Source organism: Cokeromyces recurvatus (assembly GCF_025118155.1).
Source record: "Cokeromyces recurvatus strain NRRL 2243 chromosome Unknown BX663scaffold_6, whole genome shotgun sequence".
NCBI classification, from domain to species: Eukaryota; Fungi; Mucoromycota; class Mucoromycetes; order Mucorales; family Mucoraceae; genus Cokeromyces; species Cokeromyces recurvatus.
The window spans coordinates 512,678-532,648 of record NW_026251392.1 but is presented as its reverse complement, the minus strand read 5'-3'; the positions used below and the strand labels follow the sequence as shown (position 1 = coordinate 532,648).

Sequence of the window (19,971 nt, the reverse complement as noted above, 5' to 3'; positions counted from 1 at the left end):
TTTTTTTTTTTTGAACAATAGACCACATACAGTACCGACACAACAAATTCGTCCTCCTCCTCCTCCTCCTCCTCCTAATCATAATATAAACAAAACAACTCATACTACTGTTTCATTTCAAACTCCCTCCATAAACAGTAAGCTTTTATATAATTTTATACTATTTTATGGAAAAAAAAAATGAACATTTATTGTATATATAGAACCAACACCAAAGATTCCACCATGGTCTAAAAAGCCAATTGAACAAAAGCCTCCTGAAAATGTATCAGTTAAACCAGCCATTTCAACTTCTCCTCCTCCACCTATTGAACAAAAAACAGTAGAAGAAAAAAATCAAGAAAAAAATGCTATGGCAGTTGAAACGTGGCCTGCTTCTTTGAAGTAAGTTAATATGTATATATATGAATAGAGTGTATAAATAACATGTTTGAAAATAATATATAGACAATATGTACAAGATGTATTTGCAAATTGTTTACTAGAAAAAAGAGACGAAGCAGAAACACAATTACGGAATCTTATTATAGAAAGTCATAAAGCAGGTACATTACTAACAACAGACTGGAGTGAAATGGATTTACCAAGGTGAGAAATTATATATATATGTATATACATATATAGGCTAAATTTTCTGTATAGCGCATGTAGTGGTAATAACAATTCAAAAAAGAAAAAGAAAGGGTAAGAGATCTGATATATAATAAACTTAAGAAAAAAAAAAAACGTGTTAATTACCCTTCTTTTGTTTTTCCCAGTAAAAAAAATATTTTCCAACCACAAAATAATATATTGCAACAGAAAGTATCAACAGAAGAAGAAGCAAAAAGATTAAAACGTTTGAGACGTTTTGAGGAAGATGCAGCACAATTTAGAGCAGAAAATGTATCAACTCCACTAAGCTCAATGAGTTTGGTAAATAATAATATACATATATTTTTTGTCCTAGGAGATGAATGACAAACCCTTTTATTGTATTTACATTTAGGATGGAAATAATAATGAGACTGTTGTAGGCACATGCAGAAAACTCGAAAAGCATTATTTACGGTTAACTTCAGTAAATACATGTTTATTTATTTTACTATTAGAGGTAACATTTGTTAACTTATCAACTTTAATAATAGGCACCAGATCCTGCTACAGTAAGACCTTTAGAAGTCTTAGAACAAACTTTAGAATTGTTAAAGGATAAGTGGAAAAATGAACAAAATTACACTTATATTTGTGATCAGTTTAAATCTATGCGTCAAGATTTAACAGTAAGTAGAATGATATAAAAGAAAACAAGGCTAATTTAACATATAATACAAAAAAAATAGGTTCAACGCATTAAAAATGAATTTACAGTGCAAGTTTATGAAATACATGCACGTATAGCACTAGAAAAAGTAGGATACATTAACTATTCGAATAAACAATAGATCTCTCTAATGATTTTGTATGTAGAGTGATTTAGGTGAATATAATCAATGTCAAACACAGTTAAAAGCATTATATGAAAGTGGTATTCGTGGCCATGTCATGGAATTTACTGCGTATCGTATTTTATACTTTTTGCATACACAGAATTGGGCAGGTAAAGAAGTATTTATATGATTCATAATATTTAAAACAGTTTGATTGACAAAAAATTGTATATGAAATAGACGTAAATGCAGCAATGGCAAATTTAACATTAGAGCAAAAGCAAAATGAATTTGTTCAGCATGCATTAAAGGTTCGTTCTTCACTTGCAACTGCGAATTATCATCAATTCTTTATACTGTATAAAACAGCACCTAATATGGGGGGATATTTAATGGACCATTTTTGTGAAAGAGAGCGTGTTCAATCTTTAATTACATTATGCAGAGCGTAAGCTTTATATATATACACGTATACGTTTTATTTTATATTCATATGCTTTATCTATGATTAGTTGTCGACCTACTATTCAGCTAAATTTCATTCAAAGTGAATTAGCATTTGATTCAGAAGAGGATGTGATTAAATTCCTTCAGGAACAGAATGCTAATTATTTGAAAGAAGTTAATGGTGACAAATATTTGGATGCAAAACCGGCTTATGCTGCGTTACTAGAAAGCTCAAAAAAGTATAAAAAGATCGACATTAAAGGACAGGTGTATTAGACAAATATAATTTGCTTTTTTATTTAATTTATTAATAAATTGGCAAAAAGGATAAAAAAAAAAGTGTAATTTATATATAGCAAATTATAATTTGAATATGCATATTTGCGATATGTTGTTAAAAGCTAATAATAGACTATATCATCAGTATGATTGTTATTATATATTATAATACAAGGAGATAAAATATGTGTTTTAAATCAATATAGAATTATGTAGTAATTTTAACTTGCACGTATATTAAATGTGATAGTCGCAGAGTAGTGTACTATTCGTAACTATATTGCCGCATGTCAACTAGAAAACTTTGACAGGAAAATTGCAATATATCTATAAATATATAATATGAATTCAATTTCTTTTAATGTAATGCAAATATTTTTTTTTTTGATTTTAGTACAACAATCGTCAGATCTGGTCAGTAAGCAGTAATATTTATTGTTAAACAGACATCAAATATTAGTTAATGTATTTATTAGAATACTATTTTCTGAGCAAAAGAAATAATAACTCTTTATTATTATTATTTTGAACTATTAATATTTACTACAAAAATTCATATTAAATAAATAATTTGCAACAACTTCTACAACGCAACATAAACGTTATAATAGTGTCGTACTTTTTATCTCGAGACCTCGTAGCTTCAATTAATTCTTAATAGTTAACGTAAACATTTATATTTTGTTTACTTATATAATGTCTTTTATTTTCAATATCAAAAGGAAAAAAAAAGAAGTAGTGATCGAAATTAGTTCTATTTGGGTTGCATTCAAAAATATTATATTCAGGCTGTCTTGTCATACCATGACAATATGCTTTGAAAAAAATTGAAAAAAAAAATTTTTGACATTGAAGAAAAAAATGAAAGCCCAACGGGGGGGTCGAACCCCCAACCTTGAGATTAAGAGTCTCACGCTCTACCGATTGAGCTAGCTAGGCTCTTGATGTTTGTGTAACAAGTATATAATACATAACACTATTTTTTGTAAAAATTTTTTCTCCGCACCAATCAAATTTCGTATTTTATTCTATTTTGAATTAGCTACTACGTCACTAGAACCATCTCAAAGTTTGGTAGTCTTTTGTTATTGTTAAAAAAAAAAAAACTTCAAAGCATACGTTTTTTTATGTCGTTTCTCTCCTTTTCTTTCCCTGGGCTACTAAAAGACTTACCAAAGAATTAGAAAAAGTAAATCCATTTAAATATATATATTTCACAACTAGCATTGATTTGTTTTCAAATAAAGCTACTATTTCTTAAATAATAACCATAAAAATCTCTAAACTAATTAAGTCACATATTTCAAGTCTTGTAAATGAGCTTTTAACACATAAATAAATAATATTAATAACACTATGAAATGATAATTAAGCCATTCTACATTATCTTTGCCTGTAAAGTAACTATTATAGAACAAGCTCTAGTAATGAGCATAAGTAGTATTATAAAAGATGAATTACATAATACAGGACAAACTATAAGCCTCAACATATAATAAAAGACATCATATTTTACTGTATATAACATTTTGTAAATAATATAACACTTATTAGTATCCAATTATCTAAATATGTCAACTAAATAAGATATCGCGTCAATTTTAAATATTTATTTTTATAACCTTGATAAAGGATTCAGGTCGTCTTTGATCCAATAAAATAGGCATCAGGAACTTATACTTAGATCAAACAATTTAAAACTTGAATAAAATCATTAAAACATCCATAGATCAGCACTTTGAATCAACAAGATGTATATCTGAATACTAACATTATTCCATAACTTATCCTTTTTTTATAGTTATTTTTATTTCTTTGATTCAGGATTCATTAGTATAAATACAACCAGTTGTGTAGACACGAAATAATCCTTATATCATTCTTTTTACATTGAATAAACAAGTCTCAAACTATACTTCCTTTTGTTTTTTTCTCTTTCTTTTCTTATTTCTTATTTTTTTTTTTTTTTTTTTTTTTTAAATCGTACCATCACAATAGGATTATTAATATATTACTAGAGGCTTTTTGCAGTATTTCCTGTTTATTAATAGCGTAATCCTAATTATCGCTTATTCATTAGTAAATATCATTTACGTATATACTGCTATTTATTCCCTTATATGATATAACTATTATATTATATGAAGTATAATGAAATATCATATATTCCCAACTTGGCTATTAATCCTGTTTTTATTTATTATATAATAGACTTCTAATATGTCTGCTTAACCAATAACGATTATTATTATTAAACAAAATATTAAATAATATTTTGCTATGTAGATATTATCAATCTAATCCAAATAATATTTTCAATATGGTATCTTAAATAATTCATCTCTATGAAATTAATCTTACAAACTACTACATGCAAGTATAGTAATGTCTGATTTTATTCTTGCCTATTAAACTAAGTTTGATGGATCCTAGAAGTTTTTATTATGTATTTCGTTTGAATAATTAGCAGGCATTTGTATTATTAGAAAATGTTAATGCAGCTTGTAAAGCTAAATTTATATTCATTGTCACTATACTTTATAAAAACTAGTTGCTGAAAACATAAGTAGATCTACTTAATTTTACTTATTCTTTATTTTAACTATTACGGGCAAACCATATTTGACTTGGCTAAAAAACCAAAACAAAATAAAATAACTTTATTTGGCTTCTTGTTTATTACAAATTCTAATATCGTGCTATTACATTGTCTGCTTTTAGTTTCTAGAATACCACTTTCTAATTTAGAAAAAGAAATTACTTTTTAAGTTTGTCAAATATTGTCCATAATGTGACATAAGTTCTTCATTGCGTTTCAATCACAGAAATTGAAGCCCATTTTTACCCAATCATTAATAGGCAAGTTTTTTTTTTTTTTTTTCATCCCCATCGCATTCTACTTGAAAATTTTTGAAAGGTTATTTTATTCTTTTTTTATTTTTTTATTTTTCAACTTACAGAAAAAAATTATTAAAATGACTTACACACTTCTCGTTATGGGAAATCCTTTATTGGATATCCAATGCAAACCTAACCAAGAACTTATGGATAAGTACAAGCTTAAGGCTAATGATGCTATCTTAGCTGATGCCTCTCACCAAACTTTATACAAGGAAATTGTTGAAAAGTATGAAGTTGTGTATGTTGCTGGTGGTGCTGCCCAGAACACTGCTCGTGGTGCCCAATTCTTCTTGCCTCCTAATTCTACTACATATATGGGCTGTATCTCTGATGATGAATTTGGTAAAGCCATGACTGATGCTGCTAAGGCTGACGGCTTATATATTAACTATGAAATTACCAAGGACGCTCCTACTGGTACTTGTGCTGTCTTGATTACTGGTAACCATCGGTAAGTATCGTGTTTTATATAAGAAAAAAAAAAGACTGAAGGAAAAAAACAACAACAAGCAAATTGCAGAAATATAATATGATGATTAAGTTTGTTTATGAGAAGTTATTCATCTATACGCAACAAAGGATAATTTCAGTTTATGATAAAATCATATACTTGCCCTCTCTGATTATATTCACTTACTTTGCAATTTGTTTGTTTACTTCATTGGATGGATGTTGTTATAGTTAATATAATTATATAATTGTATTAATCATGTTTATTTATTTAGTTCTCTTGTTGCTAACTTGGCTGCTGCTGAAAAATTCCAGCCATCTTTCCTTCAAAAGCCTGAGAATTGGAAGCTTGTTGAAGATGCCAAATATTATTATTTCGGTGGTTTCTTCCTTACACACGATGGTGGTTATCAATCTGCTCTTTTAGTCTCCCAACATGCTGCTGAGAACAATAAGACCTTTGCTCTCAATTTGAGTGCTCCTTTCTTGTCTCAATTCTTTAAAGATCGTCTTGATTCTATTATTAAGAACACTGATATTCTTTTCGGTAATGAAGATGAAGCTCGTACCTATGCTAAACAGGCTGGTTGGGATACTAACGATGTCGAAGAAATTGCCAAGAAGTTGTCTCAACTTGAAAAGAGCAACTCTAAGCCTCGTCTTGTTGTAATCACACAAGGTGCTGATGCTACTGTTACTGCTCGTGGTGAAAATGTTCATACTTATCCTGTCATTAAGGTTGATTCTAGTGAAATTGTCGATACTAATGGTGCTGGTGATGGTTTCTGTGGTGGTTTTATGGGCTTATATGCTCAAGGTGTTGAAGACGCTGCTCGTTGTGTTCAAGCTGGTCACTATCTTGCTAATATTGTTATTAAGCGTGTTGGCCCTACTTATCCACCAATGGCTGAAAGAACTAATATTCCCTCTTTCTAGCTTATTATGAGTTAAGAAAAGAAAAAAAAAAGAAAAGAAAAAGAAAAGGGTTCAACATCCTATATTCCATTACTCGTATTATTTTTGATTATACTTTATTATTGTCAAATATAAACCATTTTTATATAGATTTTTTTTTGTCTTGTTTTCTTTTTTGTATTATAGTTTCAACACTTAATAAATTATGATTATGAATTCATAGAAATTATGTATTTTATTTATGAACATATACAATGAAGAGGATACAGAAATATGGATTATAAAAGAAATGTATAAATTATTGTAAGAGGCAAGTATTAATAAATTGTAAGTAATAAATATGTTATGGTAGTAATAATAATAATAATTTAAAGAGAGATTAAAGATCATCTTGTTTGGAAACTGCTGTATATTTAGTAGTCGTATTTCGAGTTTTTGACAAAATACCTTTAGCAGCATTAGTAAATCGAATGAATAGTGAATCCTTTTGTTGATTATAAACAGTATCAATATCTAATAGACCATTTTCCTCTATATCGCTTTGTGAATCATACAGACCCATTTCAATATCTTCTTCAGGGGTAGTGGCCTTCATTTCATGAACTAGTAGAGATAATCTAATTGAAGGGTCATCCACAAATTCATTATCTTCTTCTACCTCTTTCAATGCTTGTTTCTTCCAAGTCCATTTAAGTGTCAAACTACTCATAACTACACTTGTTGAACTAGCAGCCATAGCCATGCCGGCCATCATTGGATGAAGGCGATAGCCCCATGGTGAAAAGATGCCCATAGCAAGTGGGATACCAATCAAGTTATAAATGCAAGCCCAAAGCAAATTCATTCGAATACGATAAACGATAGCCTTTGACAAATCTAAAGCAGCAACAATATCAGTTAAATCATTGCGCATCAAAATAATATCAGCAGCCTCCATAGCAATATCTGTTCCACTGCAAAGTGCAATACCCAAATCAGCAGCAACTAACGCGGGAGAATCATTGACGCCATCACCTACCATGGCAACCACAGCCTTCCTACCTGTTTTGGAACTATTTTGATGAAGAGGTAAATATGGATTGGATGTTCTATTTCTGGACCACCAAGATAGACGTTCTTGAATAAATCCTTGTTCTTGCATTTTTTTGATAATCTGGGTTTTACCATTAGGTGAAACACCCGCATGTACTTCACTAATACCTAATTGATTCGCAATATAGCGTGCAGTTAACTCATTATCACCTGTAACCATTGCAGTATGAATACCCATGGCGTTTAATGCGGAAATCACTTTTTTTGCTTCTGGCTTCACAATATCAGTTAGAGATATATAACCTGAAAGAATACCATCCATACCGATAAGAACACAAGTTCTACCTAAAGATCCTTGTCTTTTATAAACGTTCTCTTGCTCGTTTGAAAGCCTAATGCCGTTATGATCTTCTAACCATTTCTTATTACCAATAACAATAGTATGAGAGGTATTCAGAAAGGGTTCTAAAACAGGCCTCATCGTTGATATTAAATCCTTTGGTAAATCACTATTAAATAATACATCACAAGATATACCAAAGCCAGTAGCACTATTAAAGTTTTCAACGGAGGCCAATGGGTCTAACACACTTAAGCCGGTTAATTCTTTGCCTATAGCAACAATTGCACGACCTAATAAATGCTCACTAAAAGATTCAGCAATAGCAGCCAATACCAACATTCTCAATCGAGCTTGTTCATTTCCTGTCCAGCATTTAGAGTCAACCATGTCTAGTTTACCACATGTGAGTGTACCTGTCTTATCAAACACGACCTTATTAACAGCTTGTCCATTCTCTAATACATCACCCCCTTTAAAAAGAACACCATTTTCAGCGCCTACGCCAGTGCCAACCATAACAGCAGTAGGCGTAGCAAGTCCAAGAGCACAAGGGCAAGCAACAATAATAACACTAATACAAAGCTTTAAACATACAAAAAACCAGTCGCCATCACCTGTGGCATTAATCTCTTTCTGTAAACTAGCAGGTAAACGATCAGCACCTAATATCTTGAAAAGAATGGTCCAAACAATAAGGGTACTTAAACCAAGTATAATAACAGTGGGGACAAAGTAACTTGCAATACGATCAGCAAATCCCTGAATAGGAGCTTTACTTACTTGAGCATCTTCAACAAGCTTGACAATTTGACTAAGTGCTGTATCAGCGCCCACACGTGTTGCCTTCATGATAAAGGTACCAGGACCGTTGACTGTACCACCAATTACAGCATCACCTAATTTTTTAGAAACGGCATCAACCTCACCTGTCACCATACTTTCATCTACAGTTGTTGAACCCAAGTAGACTTCGCCATCTGTTGGGATTTTATCACCAGGAACCAGCTTTAATAAATCTCCTTCAGAAATTAATTCAGAGGGGATCCTTTTTTCTGATAGAAGTGTATTATTCTCATCTAAAGTCACCAGTAACGCAGTGGAAGGTGTTAAATTCATCAATTTAGAAAGTGCAGAAGAAGACTTGCCCTTTGCCTTATTCTCAAGATAACGACCGAGGACAATAAAGGTAATCAACATAGTCGATGTATCAAAGAAAACAACAGGTGGAGTTTGTGACTGCATCCATAAAGCGCGTGCCATAGAGAAAATGGAAAAGGAGAATGCAGCTAAAGTAGACACGGAAATTAAAACGTCCATTGTTGGAGCTCCGTGTAGAATTGAAACAAAAGCAGATCGTAAAAATCGTTTACCGACACTAAATTGAACGGGTATAGTCAACAATAATTGAGTAGTATCCATCAAGAAAAGACCGGGAATAAAAAAAGGAATTTCCATGACAATTGAACTCCAGCTAAACGTAGGCAAGATCATGGCAATAAAAAAGACAGGGATAGCGAAAAAAAGACATTCAAGAAAGGCTTCCTTCCATTCCTGGATCTCTCGTACTTTAGTAAGGCTTTCTAGCTGCGCGTCTTTAGTATTACTTGAAAGGATAGCATTAAAACCTAACTCTTCGATTGCTTCAATTATATCACGCGGACTTAAAAGATTACAATTAAATCTCACTTTAGTTGTTTCTGTGACTAGATTAACGGAAACCTCTATAACACCAGGTATACTTGAAAGACCTCTCTCAATGCTTGCTACACAGCTAGCACAAGTCATACCATATACCTTCAATTGCAATAAATCATGTTCTTTACGTTCAATAATTTTAGCATCAAAACCAATATCATGAATGATTTTAAGGATTTCATCAGATTGAATTGACGATGGATCGAACGTTACTGTAGCTCTTTCAGCTAATAAGGCGACACTAACATGAGAAATGCCTTTATGTGCTTTACATGCTCTTTCAATACTTGCAACACAAGACGCACAAGTCATCCCCCGTACCTCTAATTGTATTGTCATTGTTGATGTATCTTCATTATCTTCCACTCTTTCCAAGCTCAGTGCTTCGTCCATATTATCTATTAACCCTTTTGTTGTATTTTTGCAATTATCTTTATTACTTGCTTCTTGTTTTGTATTTATAATAACATCAAATCCACAATCCTCAATGGTTTCCACAATATTTGGTATATCTAAGATGTTATGATCATATACAATCGTTGCTTCTTCCTTTTCTAGGCTGACCTCAACATATAGGATGCCGTTAAGGGTATTGAGAGAATTTGTAATTGTTTTTACACAAGAATGACAAGTCATACCAAGTACAGGTAATATAATGGTTGTGACTGGAATATCGAATCCACAATCTTCAATATTATTTTTTAAATCTTTACAAGTTAAAATTAAAGAATCATATGTGACAGTAACCGAGGCATTTTCGAGATCGACATTTACTGATTCAACACCATTAAGTAAGGATAATGCATTAGTAATGGTACGGACACAGGCCTGGCAAGTCATACCCTGTACAGGTAAATGAATAACTTTACTATTGTTACTCATTATAAATTATGCCTGTTATTATTATTAGAAGAAGAAGAAGAAAAAAAAAGAATAAAATAAAACAGAACAGAGAGAAGAGTTTTTTTTTTTTTTTTTTTTTTTTTTTTTTTACGGGGGCTAATCTAAGGAGAATGTGATAAACTCCGCTAAAATTTTATTCATACAACAATTATCCTCCTTTTAGATAAAAACTTGTATGACAGTATATTTTTCTTTTATTTCATAAAATAGATCTGTCTAAAAAAAAAGGGGAGGGGGAAAGGAGAATAAATAATTATGTTTTTTATATTGCGTTTTTATATATGTAATAAGCAATCTATTTAATCTATGTTTGAGATGTTTTCGTTCTTTTACAAGATTGATCTTCTAAATCTGATAAAGGCGGGTCTCTAATAATAATAATAAAAATAAAAACCAATGAATAATTTTATCAGATTTTTTTTTTTTTGTTACCGTCGTATTCCAAGTTGAGATTCAGAGTGCGCTAATAAAAAAATTTTATGTTACAATTTACTACAAATTTATATAAATTGTCCTACTCACTAATAGAGTTTTGTGAAATATTCTGTTGTGGTGTAATTAGACCTAATAGTTCTCCTCTGTAAATATCTTATTAGTAGTCTTCATTTATATGTAATCATTATATATTTTCTTACTCTTCTTCAAATTCAGAATTTGCCAACATTTGAACAAAAAACTCATCATCACCTTCTATACATACACACACACATATATATATGTATAAGAATTAAGAACAAACAATGAGAAAAAAAAATTTAACTTTATACCATAGGAAAAACTATCTTCCGGCATAATTGGGCCTGGAGATAATGCATTGTTATTATTTGTAGCAGTTGAATTTTCTGAAAGTTTATTATCTATAACGTGTTCCTCCGCAAATGTAGTAGCTGGTAATATTTGCTCCTGTTTTATTTGAGCTTGCTGCTGTTCTTGTTTCATCTGATTTTGTCTTTGACGTTGTAGCTCAAGCTGTTGCTCATGTCTTTTCTGTTGTTCTAATTGCCTTGCTTTTTGTATTTGCTCTTCCCGTTCCTGTTGTTGCTTTTGTGTATCAAATTGAATATGACGATATAAATTTTGAGGTGAAAATTTTATCTGATTTTTAAAATGAAACAAGTTAACTTTTTAACTATAAAATATATAAATATATTTTTTTTTCTTATTATATACCTGAGGGTTTGCCATTTTACCAATATTACTAACATATATTTTATCGTATAAACAATTTCCTAACGCATTACCAAAATTGCGTAATGCACGTTTTGTTGCATCAGTAACTGCTTGTTTTTTTGCTTTATCAAATGCTGCGGCTTTCGATCTTGCATTCTCAGATGCTCCATAACCAATATCCTAAATCATAGCAGACATTTTAATTTCACTTTAAAATAAATAGACAAAAAAAAATTACATCATGAAATGTTCCATCTCTTAATGTTATTCTTATTGTAACAGAAACACCAAGACTTATTTTTCCATTATCATTCACATCTACCTATAATGGAATTTTAATAAAAATTATTTTCTTTATTCAGATATTGAAATCAACAAAAAAAAAAAACAAGCTTACAAAATCGACAACAGTTTCTTTTATTTCAGAAGTCCAACCATTAAATCCAAATATTTCATTTGCTAAATTGATTGCAGTATGGCCTTCAATATAAGTCAAACGTCCATTGGGACCACCTCTCTGTGCTAACCATTCAGGACCTAAAGATCTTCGTAGTTTCATAGAGATCTGTTGATATTCTTCTTCAGTATATGGCATTCCTTTCATCTCACTGATTTATGAACGTATACAACTATTGTTGAGAAGCAAAAACAAAAAATAATAATAATAATTGTAGAGTTTTTTTTTAACATAATTTTTCCTATTATGTAAGTCACAAAAAAAAACTATAACAAAAATTATGATTTATCCTTCTTACATGAATCTTTTTTATTTAAAATGACAACAACTATTTATATCAGTAATTTTGTAGCTATAAAAGTGAATAAAATTTCATTTTTGAACTAACAAAAAAAAAAGATAAATTTAAATGCTTCTAAAAGAAATACTTTACGCGTTATTCAGTCCATTACTCTTATCCACTGAAAAGATATGTAAATGTTGATTTATTTTAGTTGTAATCATTCTTTATTTAAAGATGAGTTACATAGGCGCATTTTACTTACAGTCAAAGAAACTAGGTTGGGCCAATGAGAAAAAATTTGGTCGTTTCAAAATTGGATTGGGACACCAATATGAAGGTGGGACAGAGATACAAAAGTAGGACAGCGATACGGAAATGGGACATATTAAGATACTTTTAATTTTTGGGCGAATAAATAGGTCAACTTACCTGTAAATATGGGGTGTCTTGCTGTTATACAAGACATAATGTTATTCAATTGTTAAGGCTATTTTTCCACAAATAATAATATTGTTGTTAGCATATGAAGTAATGAAATCTATATTAATATCAAGATAGCTTACCCCCGCCGAAACTCTTCAGGTCGATTGTTGTTGTTGGCAGCCATATACAAAAAGATAGAGCGTATGTTGAGACTCGCCATGTGATCTCTGTTCCATCGAGTATTACAAGTTTGACAATTGAGAACTGGATGGATCATCATATTGGAGTTATCACGTTGGTTGAAAGTATTTCTTGTATGACATCTGGGGCATATTTGACTTGTGAAATACTCATCAATCATAACGACGTACTTTCTTGAATTTGGCTGGTTGCGTCTGGTTGATTTGACATAATTTAGCAAGGCTTTTCTGAATACCTTTGTTGGAGAAGGTACATTCCCACGAAGCCCACCGAATAGAGCAGAACCAAACGCCACTACTAGTATGCCTTTCAGCTTCACCAGCATTGTCTCTAGGGGATAACGGTTTCCACTTCTGCTGATTTGCTTGCTGTATATCAGGATTACCTTCTTGGTATTTTCTGCTACCTGTAAACAACTGTTTACACATTTCGGTCAATGCTTTTTGCTTGTTTCTATAGCTGTGATATTTGAGCTTTTTCAACCCAATGGTGTAATAGCTTTTAATTGCCTCAAAGTTCCGAAATATATATCGCAAAGCTTCATTGAACTGGTCCCAGTTACACATCCTTGTTGATGGTGTATTAGAAATTAGACGGCGTGCGTCAACATTGACACACAAATGATGACTTGCTGCTCCATTCTTTTTAAAACATGGTGTAACTACGGCAAATACAAGTGAGGTTTAGCATAGTAATCTGCTTCAGTCAGGTTCAAGCCATGTAATCTTTGGCGGCATTCATCAATAAGATTGTTGATTGAGGTTTTGTGAGTTTCGGCAACTTCCAGATTAGCAGGGTAAATTATTTCTTGATTGGTACAAATAGCATTATATACCCGCTCAGCTAGGTTGCGTTTAACATCAGTTCGGAAAGGGTGGTTCGGAAATTCAGTTGTGTCAGAAAGCCTCGTAAAGAGATAGCGCAGCGTTTTTGGCTTGAAGTTGGTTCCAACATGATTCTCTATGAGCGTCTCAAAGCTACGCATGACTATTGAAATTAGTGTGCTATACTGAATGTTGGGGGAACTGTTGTTGCCTATTAAAATCTTCTCCCATGTCATTACTAAATTGTAAGAAAGCTTCAGTGATCTCGGTATCGGTATTCTTTCCTTGACCAACAAATAAAGCAGCAAAGTTGTATAGTTTTTTGTGAGTCAGTTTTGGCACATCCTCGACCAACAATTGATGGGTATCAGCATAAATGACAATAAAATAGGAGAAAGGGGATGTCATTTAAGTTTTCATTCTGTAGAATCGGTAGATAAAAAGATATAAAAAAACAAAAACAGTGGGTTAATATAGATGCTTGTGTGAGTGTTTATTCAATGTAAACTAATTGAAGAACTTTATTGATCCAAGATGATCTCCTTTACATACATTTATCGTTATTTGTTACATGTATGAATATAATCGTATGAAATTGTCGGTTTTCTGATCCACTATTATCACAACATTGGTACCTGGACTACATACGGAGCCCAATATTACAGAGTATAAATAATGATTGTAACCAAGACCTGGTGGCTCTAGGTCTTTCTTTCTTACGAATAATGAAAACCTTACATTCTACGTATCCTAATCACTTTACTTGGCTTTATTATTTCAAAAACGATGGTTCACTCACTCCATCAAACTCACAGAAATGCTCCTTATTGTCCTAAGTAATTCGAATCTGGAATGATTGTTCGTTCTAGGACCATTTAAGTTAGGTGAATCATATCCTAATCTGGATGATTATCTTAGTAGTCTGATAGTCTATTAGTGACCTTTCTTGTTAAATGGAACAAGATTATAGCTTCTTGTTTATACATTCGCCCAAAAACTAAGCGTGTCTCAATATATCCCACTTTCATATTGGTGTCCCATTTTTGCATTGGTATCCCAATCCAATTTTGAAACGATCAAATTTTTTCTCATTGGCCCAACTTAGTTTCTTTGACTGTAATATGTTAGCTCTTTTTTTTTGTTTTATTTAATACGCAAACTATGCTATACTTGTATCACGCGAACTGAATTGCTTCGACCATAATAAACTTTCTTTTCTCTACCATTTAGTCTTGGGTAAAAAGATTTTTTTCCATAATAGTAGATAACTTAACACTTATTCACTTACTTATTTTTTTTTCTTTATTATTGATTCTTTGTTATATAGCTTTCTTCATTGCTCTATTTTTACAGAAATCATGCACTTATTGCGGTTATTTAATTTTATTAAAATAAAATAGGCTATTTAACTGTATGCCTTTTTTTTTTTTTTTTTTTTTTTTTTTTTTTTTTTTAATGATTATATAATACAGCATCGCTTTAATACAATGTCTAATGAGAAAGCAGATAAATCTTATTTGAAACGAAGGAAATCTGATTCTAACCTTTTAAATAATAAAAAAAGAAATGATACCCAAAGTTTAAGTACTCAGGCCCAATTAAACCGACAAAGAATAACTCAAACGGCACATCAACTTAATAAATCAATTTCTCTTATGATGACAGAAAGTCAGATCTCACAACAAGTTTTAAAGAAAGATAATAATCCACAAGAAGATACCTTTTACCGTGCATTAGAAATAAAATTTCATCACTCTGTTGGTAGCATGAGTATTAGTCCTGCATGTAGAGATGTTGTATTAGCCGGGTAAAAAAAATAAAAAAAAATAAAATAATAATAATAATAATAATATTTGTAGAATAACTGCTAATGTTATATATATGTATAAATAAATATATAAAGTCGGCAGGGTTTAGTAATCATAGATCTAGAAGACCCTTGGCTAATTCCTAGAATCTTGCCACATGTATCAAAATGGGAGGTGGCTGATGTTCAATGGAGTCCTCATATTGTCCGAGAATCTTGGGTTGCCTCTACTGTACATTTTTATTTTTATTTATTTATTTATTTATTTATTTATTTTTTTTTTTTTTTTTTTTTTTTTTTAATTTTTACTTGATCAAATATTAACTATTTATTATATAGTCAAATCAAAAGTTATTAGTATGGAATTTGAATTATACAGGCTCAAGAGCTATTGAACATGTATTTCATGCACATACTCGAGCTATCTCAGATATTAATTGGTCACCACATCAACCTGATATTTTAGCAACTTGTTCTGTTGACACTTATGTTCATTTATGGGATTTAAGAGAACCACAAACTAGATCCAAAGATCAGGATGATGATAGAAAGATGAGACCTACTTGCTCATTTACCCCTTGGAATGCTGCAGCAACACAAGTTAAATTTAATAGAAAGAGCGAACATTTGCTAGCATCTGCACATGATAAGGAGGTCAAAATTTGGGATTTAAGGAAAGGCGCTGTTCCAGTAACAAGTATTACTGCTCATTCAAAAAAGATTTATGGTATTGATTGGAGCAGACAGAATGATCATGATCTCGTTACATGTAGTTTAGATAAGCTTGTAAAGTTTTGGAATATCCATACACCAGAAGTAGAAGAGGAAGTTATTGTGACAGATACCCCTATTTGGCGTGCAAGGAATACTCCCTTTGGAAATGGCGTACTCATTATGCCTCAAAGAACAGATTCAAAATTGTCATTGTATAATAGAGCATGTCCAGAGACACCAGTTTATGCATTTGATGGTCATCAAGATACTGTTAAAGAATTTGTTTGGCGATGGAAAGGTGATATTCATGGTGTAAATGGGGATGATCGTGAATTTCAATTAGTTACTTGGTCTAAAGATCAAAATTTACGATTATGGCCAGTCTCAGAAGATATTATGCGTTCAGTAGGGCATGATCTGAGTTCTAAGAAAACTAAACTTTCTACTCCTGCTACAGCCCTTGATAAAAGTAATAATCATCGTTCTCATTCTTTCCAACAAGAACCTATCGAAAAGTCTTCAAATGATATTCGTTCATCTTTCTCATCTACTACTACCCCTACTACTACATCACTTCGATTAACCCCTAGCAGTAATGCCTCCAGTATGGCACCTTATCGATCTAATATACCCAATAATACTGGTTATGAACAATCAAACGCATATCGAGAACAAAAATACTCGGCTATTAATCCTTTACTTTGGATGCAGAATGTGAAAACAGTTGGCCCTACGGGTGAAATTCGACGAGACGCTGCAGCTGAGAATAATTATCAATCGGTTGCAGAAGAAATGTCTACTGTCTTGAACAAATATTTACCAGTGGGTGTTAAAACAGAGAAAATCAATGCTGCATCACGTACATGCACAATTTCTTTACATGGTCCATGGTCTGATACTGGTGATGCTCTTTTACGTATTACAATCAGATTTAGTCCGCAATACCCAGATAATAGTCCACCCAAATTTGACATCCATAAAAATAGTATGATATCTATCTATTATCGTGCACACATGACCCAAGATCTGAATGCATTAGCATCCAGTTACACATCGCATAAAAAATGGTGTTTAGAACCATGTATTCGTTATTTATTAGGAGAAAGTATGCAAGATGAATCAGAGTATGGTTTAGAGAACCCTAATTCTTCAGTAGATTCATCAGCTGGATTGATGAATCAGCATAATAATTCGACTGGTAGCCCTGGGTATTGGAAGGGAACGACAACTATTGAAACTGATTCAGATGATGAACTAGGCCATGGTTGGAGAAGTATGGGGGAAGATTTCCGTTTTGCAAAACGCGAAAGTATGACTAGTGAAAGAGGCATCATGGTTGATATGTCGATTAAACAAAGTACAGATGCTAAGGTACCGTTTCCCCGACTTTGTGGAGGTGTTTTTTCAGGTAGTGGGCAGCTTGTTTGCTTCTTTTCAACTTTACGAGTAAGAAATACAAACAAATCAAAAGATTCAGATAATAATAAAAAAGAGCAACAACAACAAGACAATCAATCTCAAAGTGATCGTGATAATGGAGAATATTTTGAGAATACCTACAGTGATTTTTATAGACATCCTAAAACATATGAACAATTTGAAGAATATAAAGAAATTGCTGCAATGTCTAGACAAGGAAAAAATGCAACTGTATTAGTAGGCGGTACAGGAGGTGCATTTGGTGAATATGCTTATGATGATGAACAGGATGACATAGATGATGGTCTTAATACCATAGATGCATTTGGTGCTATCTATTATAAAACAGATGTAAGTTTAAGTTTAGATTAAAAAAAAAAAAAAAAAAAAAAAAAAAAAAAAAAAAAAAAAAAAACTCAGAATCATTAACAATTTATTCTCTTAATAGAATATTGCTCTCAATAGCTCAATAGGGAATGGTGATAATTTACTTTATCATGGTACTAAAACTGATAGAATTACACATAATGTGATTATAGCTGATTTTTCGGACAAGATGCCATATAGTCCATGGCTTGCAAGAGAATATATGTAAGTATATAATATATATTAATAACGATTCAATATATAACTAATTTTCTTATTTGTTAATTTTAAAAAAAAAAGTCTTTCACCTAAAGATCCTGTATTTGCATGTATTCATAATGCTAAGGTTTGTAAGAAGTATGGAAGATTTGACTTGTATAAAGTTTGGCTTCTCGTTGTTGAGGTGCTTCGAGAATGTGTTCCTATTAGAATATCAGGAATGAATCATATGACTACAGATGGCTGTCAAGTTTTAATTGATAATATAAAATCCGATACAATCACTATGAATGAGCATTGGCAAAGAGATCAAGAAATATTTAACATAAAAAATCTATTACACAATAGTAATATTCCAATAGAGTTTAATAAGGCATTAGATATAGATGTAGGCGTTGTTAAGTCATTACAAAGAATCAAATGGGGTATGCATCCATTAGGAAGGAAATTGGTTGATGCTTTGTAAGTATAGAATCTCATAGATTACTAATACCAATTTAAACTATGGTTTAATCTCATTAAAAACAAGACTTCAGCACTTTATTAGTATAGGTGATATACAAACTGCAACTATGCTTTCATGTTCATTTAAAATCCAGTCTACTAAGCGTCCTTCATCCATATATGGACAAAAGGTAATGTTACAGATGACAATAATGATAAAATTAGGTTAATAGAATATATATAGTCTATTCCAATCGATAAAAGGTCTGAAACAATAGAGTTAGATTACTTTTCTTTAAAAGCAAATCATCGTAATATAGTCTATGGGAACCAACACAGCCTTCGTGCTAATTCAGGACCTAGTATTGATACAAATGAAAAAATAACAATTACATCTACTAGTAATTCGTATGGCAGTAAACCAAATGCTATATCATCCTATTTTTGGGATAATGATACTAGAAAGATAACACCTAGTGAAAAAAATGTTGAAAAATCAAATGATACCCCTAATGAGTCTACCTCACGTAATAAGCGTAATTTACGTTTGAACAAAACTTGGGTTACTAGTCCTTCAAAACCAAAGATACCAAGTAATACCGCGCCTGGTATTCGCCATGTGGTAGAGAACTTTGGCCCTTATTCGCCTGGTTTATCATCGCCTATTATAGGAACACCTACAACACCTCTCTTTAATAAAGAAGGCAGGGTTTTGCCAGATCCTTCAGCTATAAAAATTGAATTCACAAACAAAGAATACTTTGATAGTGAACGATTCTTTGAATATAACCATATTCCATTATTGGATCCAAAGGGAGCAGCACAACGGGATGTGCTATGCTTTAATTATGCAGATTTATTGTATAGATGGAATTTATTAGACCAACGTGCTGAAATATTACAGTATCTTACATATCAACCTTTCCCACCTAATAAGGAGGTTACTTCAACAAACATTCAAGTCTCCTGTTATGTTTGCGGAACAGAGCTTTCTATGAGTGATAAATATTGCATGAGATGTCGTAAAAATCGAAAGTTGATCCGATGCTGCTTCTGTCATATCTTGGTGAAGGGCTTAGTTAATTTTTGTATTCATTGTGGTCATGGTGGACATAGCAATCATATGGAGGACTGGTTTGTTAAAAACCAGCAAACTTACTGTATGACTGGATGTGGTTGTAAATGTGCATTAGAGCCGTTAGAATTAATTATTTAAAATAAACGAACTTACGTTACATGTACTGATAAATAACTTTTCATCTTCTATGAT

At 31.7% G+C, this 19,971-nt stretch overlaps 6 protein-coding genes and 1 non-coding gene across 7 annotated transcripts; 3 read left to right on the top strand and 4 right to left on the bottom strand.

Annotated features, from left to right (window-relative positions):
* Positions 1-352: 352 nt before the first annotated feature.
* Positions 353-2,132, top strand: BX663DRAFT_529974 (SAC3/GANP/Nin1/mts3/eIF-3 p25 family-domain-containing protein; the record flags this gene model as incomplete). Its single annotated transcript, XM_051530284.1, has 9 exons — positions 353-384; positions 448-588; positions 759-915; positions 989-1,060; positions 1,128-1,262; positions 1,323-1,391; positions 1,450-1,579; positions 1,650-1,857; positions 1,922-2,132. The coding sequence occupies 9 exons, from the start codon at positions 353-355 to the stop codon at positions 2,130-2,132; spliced, it is 1,155 nt and encodes a 384-aa protein (XP_051385106.1).
* An 869-nt stretch (positions 2,133-3,001) lies between these two features.
* Positions 3,002-3,074, bottom strand: BX663DRAFT_t47. Its single transcript has one exon. It is a non-coding gene; the product is annotated as a tRNA-Lys (tRNA).
* Positions 3,075-5,031: 1,957 nt separating this feature from the next.
* On the top strand, positions 5,032-6,627 carry BX663DRAFT_501834 (Ribokinase-like protein). Its single transcript, XM_051526521.1, has 2 exons — positions 5,032-5,487; positions 5,762-6,627. Exons 1-2 carry the CDS (start codon positions 5,111-5,113, stop codon positions 6,420-6,422), a joined length of 1,038 nt encoding a protein of 345 aa, XP_051385105.1. The 5' UTR covers positions 5,032-5,110; the 3' UTR covers positions 6,423-6,627.
* Positions 6,628-6,661: 34 nt separating this feature from the next.
* On the bottom strand, positions 6,662-10,377 carry BX663DRAFT_501831 (E1-E2 ATPase-domain-containing protein). Its single transcript, XM_051526520.1, has one exon. It carries the CDS (start codon positions 10,351-10,353, stop codon positions 6,781-6,783), a length of 3,573 nt encoding a protein of 1,190 aa, XP_051385104.1. The 5' UTR covers positions 10,354-10,377; the 3' UTR covers positions 6,662-6,780.
* Positions 10,378-10,505: 128 nt separating this feature from the next.
* On the bottom strand, positions 10,506-12,258 carry BX663DRAFT_501825 (uncharacterized protein). Its single transcript, XM_051526519.1, has 6 exons — positions 11,942-12,258; positions 11,783-11,866; positions 11,545-11,724; positions 11,142-11,469; positions 10,897-11,064; positions 10,506-10,837 (listed from the first exon to the last, which is right to left on the bottom strand). Exons 1-5 carry the CDS (start codon positions 12,146-12,148, stop codon positions 11,006-11,008), a joined length of 858 nt encoding a protein of 285 aa, XP_051385103.1. The 5' UTR covers positions 12,149-12,258; the 3' UTR covers positions 10,506-10,837; positions 10,897-11,005.
* Positions 12,259-12,591: 333 nt separating this feature from the next.
* On the bottom strand, positions 12,592-14,175 carry BX663DRAFT_559339 (uncharacterized protein). The gene is made up of 3 exons (XM_051531843.1): positions 13,972-14,175; positions 13,574-13,895; positions 12,592-13,475 (listed from the first exon to the last, which is right to left on the bottom strand). The coding sequence occupies exons 1-3, from the start codon at positions 14,138-14,140 to the stop codon at positions 13,061-13,063; spliced, it is 906 nt and encodes a 301-aa protein (XP_051385102.1). The 5' UTR covers positions 14,141-14,175; the 3' UTR covers positions 12,592-13,060.
* Positions 14,176-15,178: 1,003 nt separating this feature from the next.
* On the top strand, positions 15,179-19,950 carry BX663DRAFT_501815 (uncharacterized protein). Its single transcript, XM_051526518.1, has 7 exons — positions 15,179-15,539; positions 15,636-15,771; positions 15,879-18,023; positions 18,121-18,263; positions 18,339-18,719; positions 18,787-18,892; positions 18,946-19,950. The coding sequence occupies exons 1-7, from the start codon at positions 15,220-15,222 to the stop codon at positions 19,915-19,917; spliced, it is 4,203 nt and encodes a 1,400-aa protein (XP_051385101.1). The 5' UTR covers positions 15,179-15,219; the 3' UTR covers positions 19,918-19,950.
* The last annotated feature ends 21 nt before the right edge of the window (positions 19,951-19,971 follow it).

What these genes read in the sequence shown, in the direction of transcription:
- BX663DRAFT_501825 (XM_051526519.1), bottom strand. Translation starts at nt 12,148, where the DNA reads ATGAAAGGAATGCCATATACTGAAGAAGAATATCAACAGATCTCTATG. An exon ending in GTAAAATGGCAAACCCTCAG is followed by an intron (nt 11,470 to 11,544) that starts GTATATAATAAG and finishes TTTAAAAATCAG; the next exon opens with ATAAAATTTTCACCTCAAAA. An exon ending in GGAAGATAGTTTTTCCTATG is followed by an intron (nt 11,065 to 11,141) that starts GTATAAAGTTAA and finishes GTGTATGTATAG; the next exon opens with AAGGTGATGATGAGTTTTTT.
- BX663DRAFT_501815 (XM_051526518.1), top strand. Translation starts at nt 15,220, where the DNA reads ATGTCTAATGAGAAAGCAGATAAATCTTATTTGAAACGAAGGAAATCT. An exon ending in CTATCTATTATAAAACAGAT is followed by an intron (nt 18,024 to 18,120) that starts GTAAGTTTAAGT and finishes TTCTCTTAATAG; the next exon opens with AATATTGCTCTCAATAGCTC. An exon ending in TGGCTTGCAAGAGAATATAT is followed by an intron (nt 18,264 to 18,338) that starts GTAAGTATATAA and finishes TAAAAAAAAAAG; the next exon opens with TCTTTCACCTAAAGATCCTG.
- BX663DRAFT_501831 (XM_051526520.1), bottom strand. Translation starts at nt 10,353, where the DNA reads ATGAGTAACAATAGTAAAGTTATTCATTTACCTGTACAGGGTATGACT.
- BX663DRAFT_559339 (XM_051531843.1), bottom strand. Translation starts at nt 14,140, where the DNA reads ATGACATCCCCTTTCTCCTATTTTATTGTCATTTATGCTGATACCCAT. An exon ending in TGAAGCTTTCTTACAATTTA is followed by an intron (nt 13,896 to 13,971) that starts GTAATGACATGG and finishes TAATTTCAATAG; the next exon opens with TCATGCGTAGCTTTGAGACG. An exon ending in AAACCTCACTTGTATTTGCC is followed by an intron (nt 13,476 to 13,573) that starts GTAGTTACACCA and finishes ACCATCAACAAG; the next exon opens with GATGTGTAACTGGGACCAGT.
- BX663DRAFT_501834 (XM_051526521.1), top strand. Translation starts at nt 5,111, where the DNA reads ATGACTTACACACTTCTCGTTATGGGAAATCCTTTATTGGATATCCAA. An exon ending in TTGATTACTGGTAACCATCG is followed by an intron (nt 5,488 to 5,761) that starts GTAAGTATCGTG and finishes TTATTTATTTAG; the next exon opens with TTCTCTTGTTGCTAACTTGG.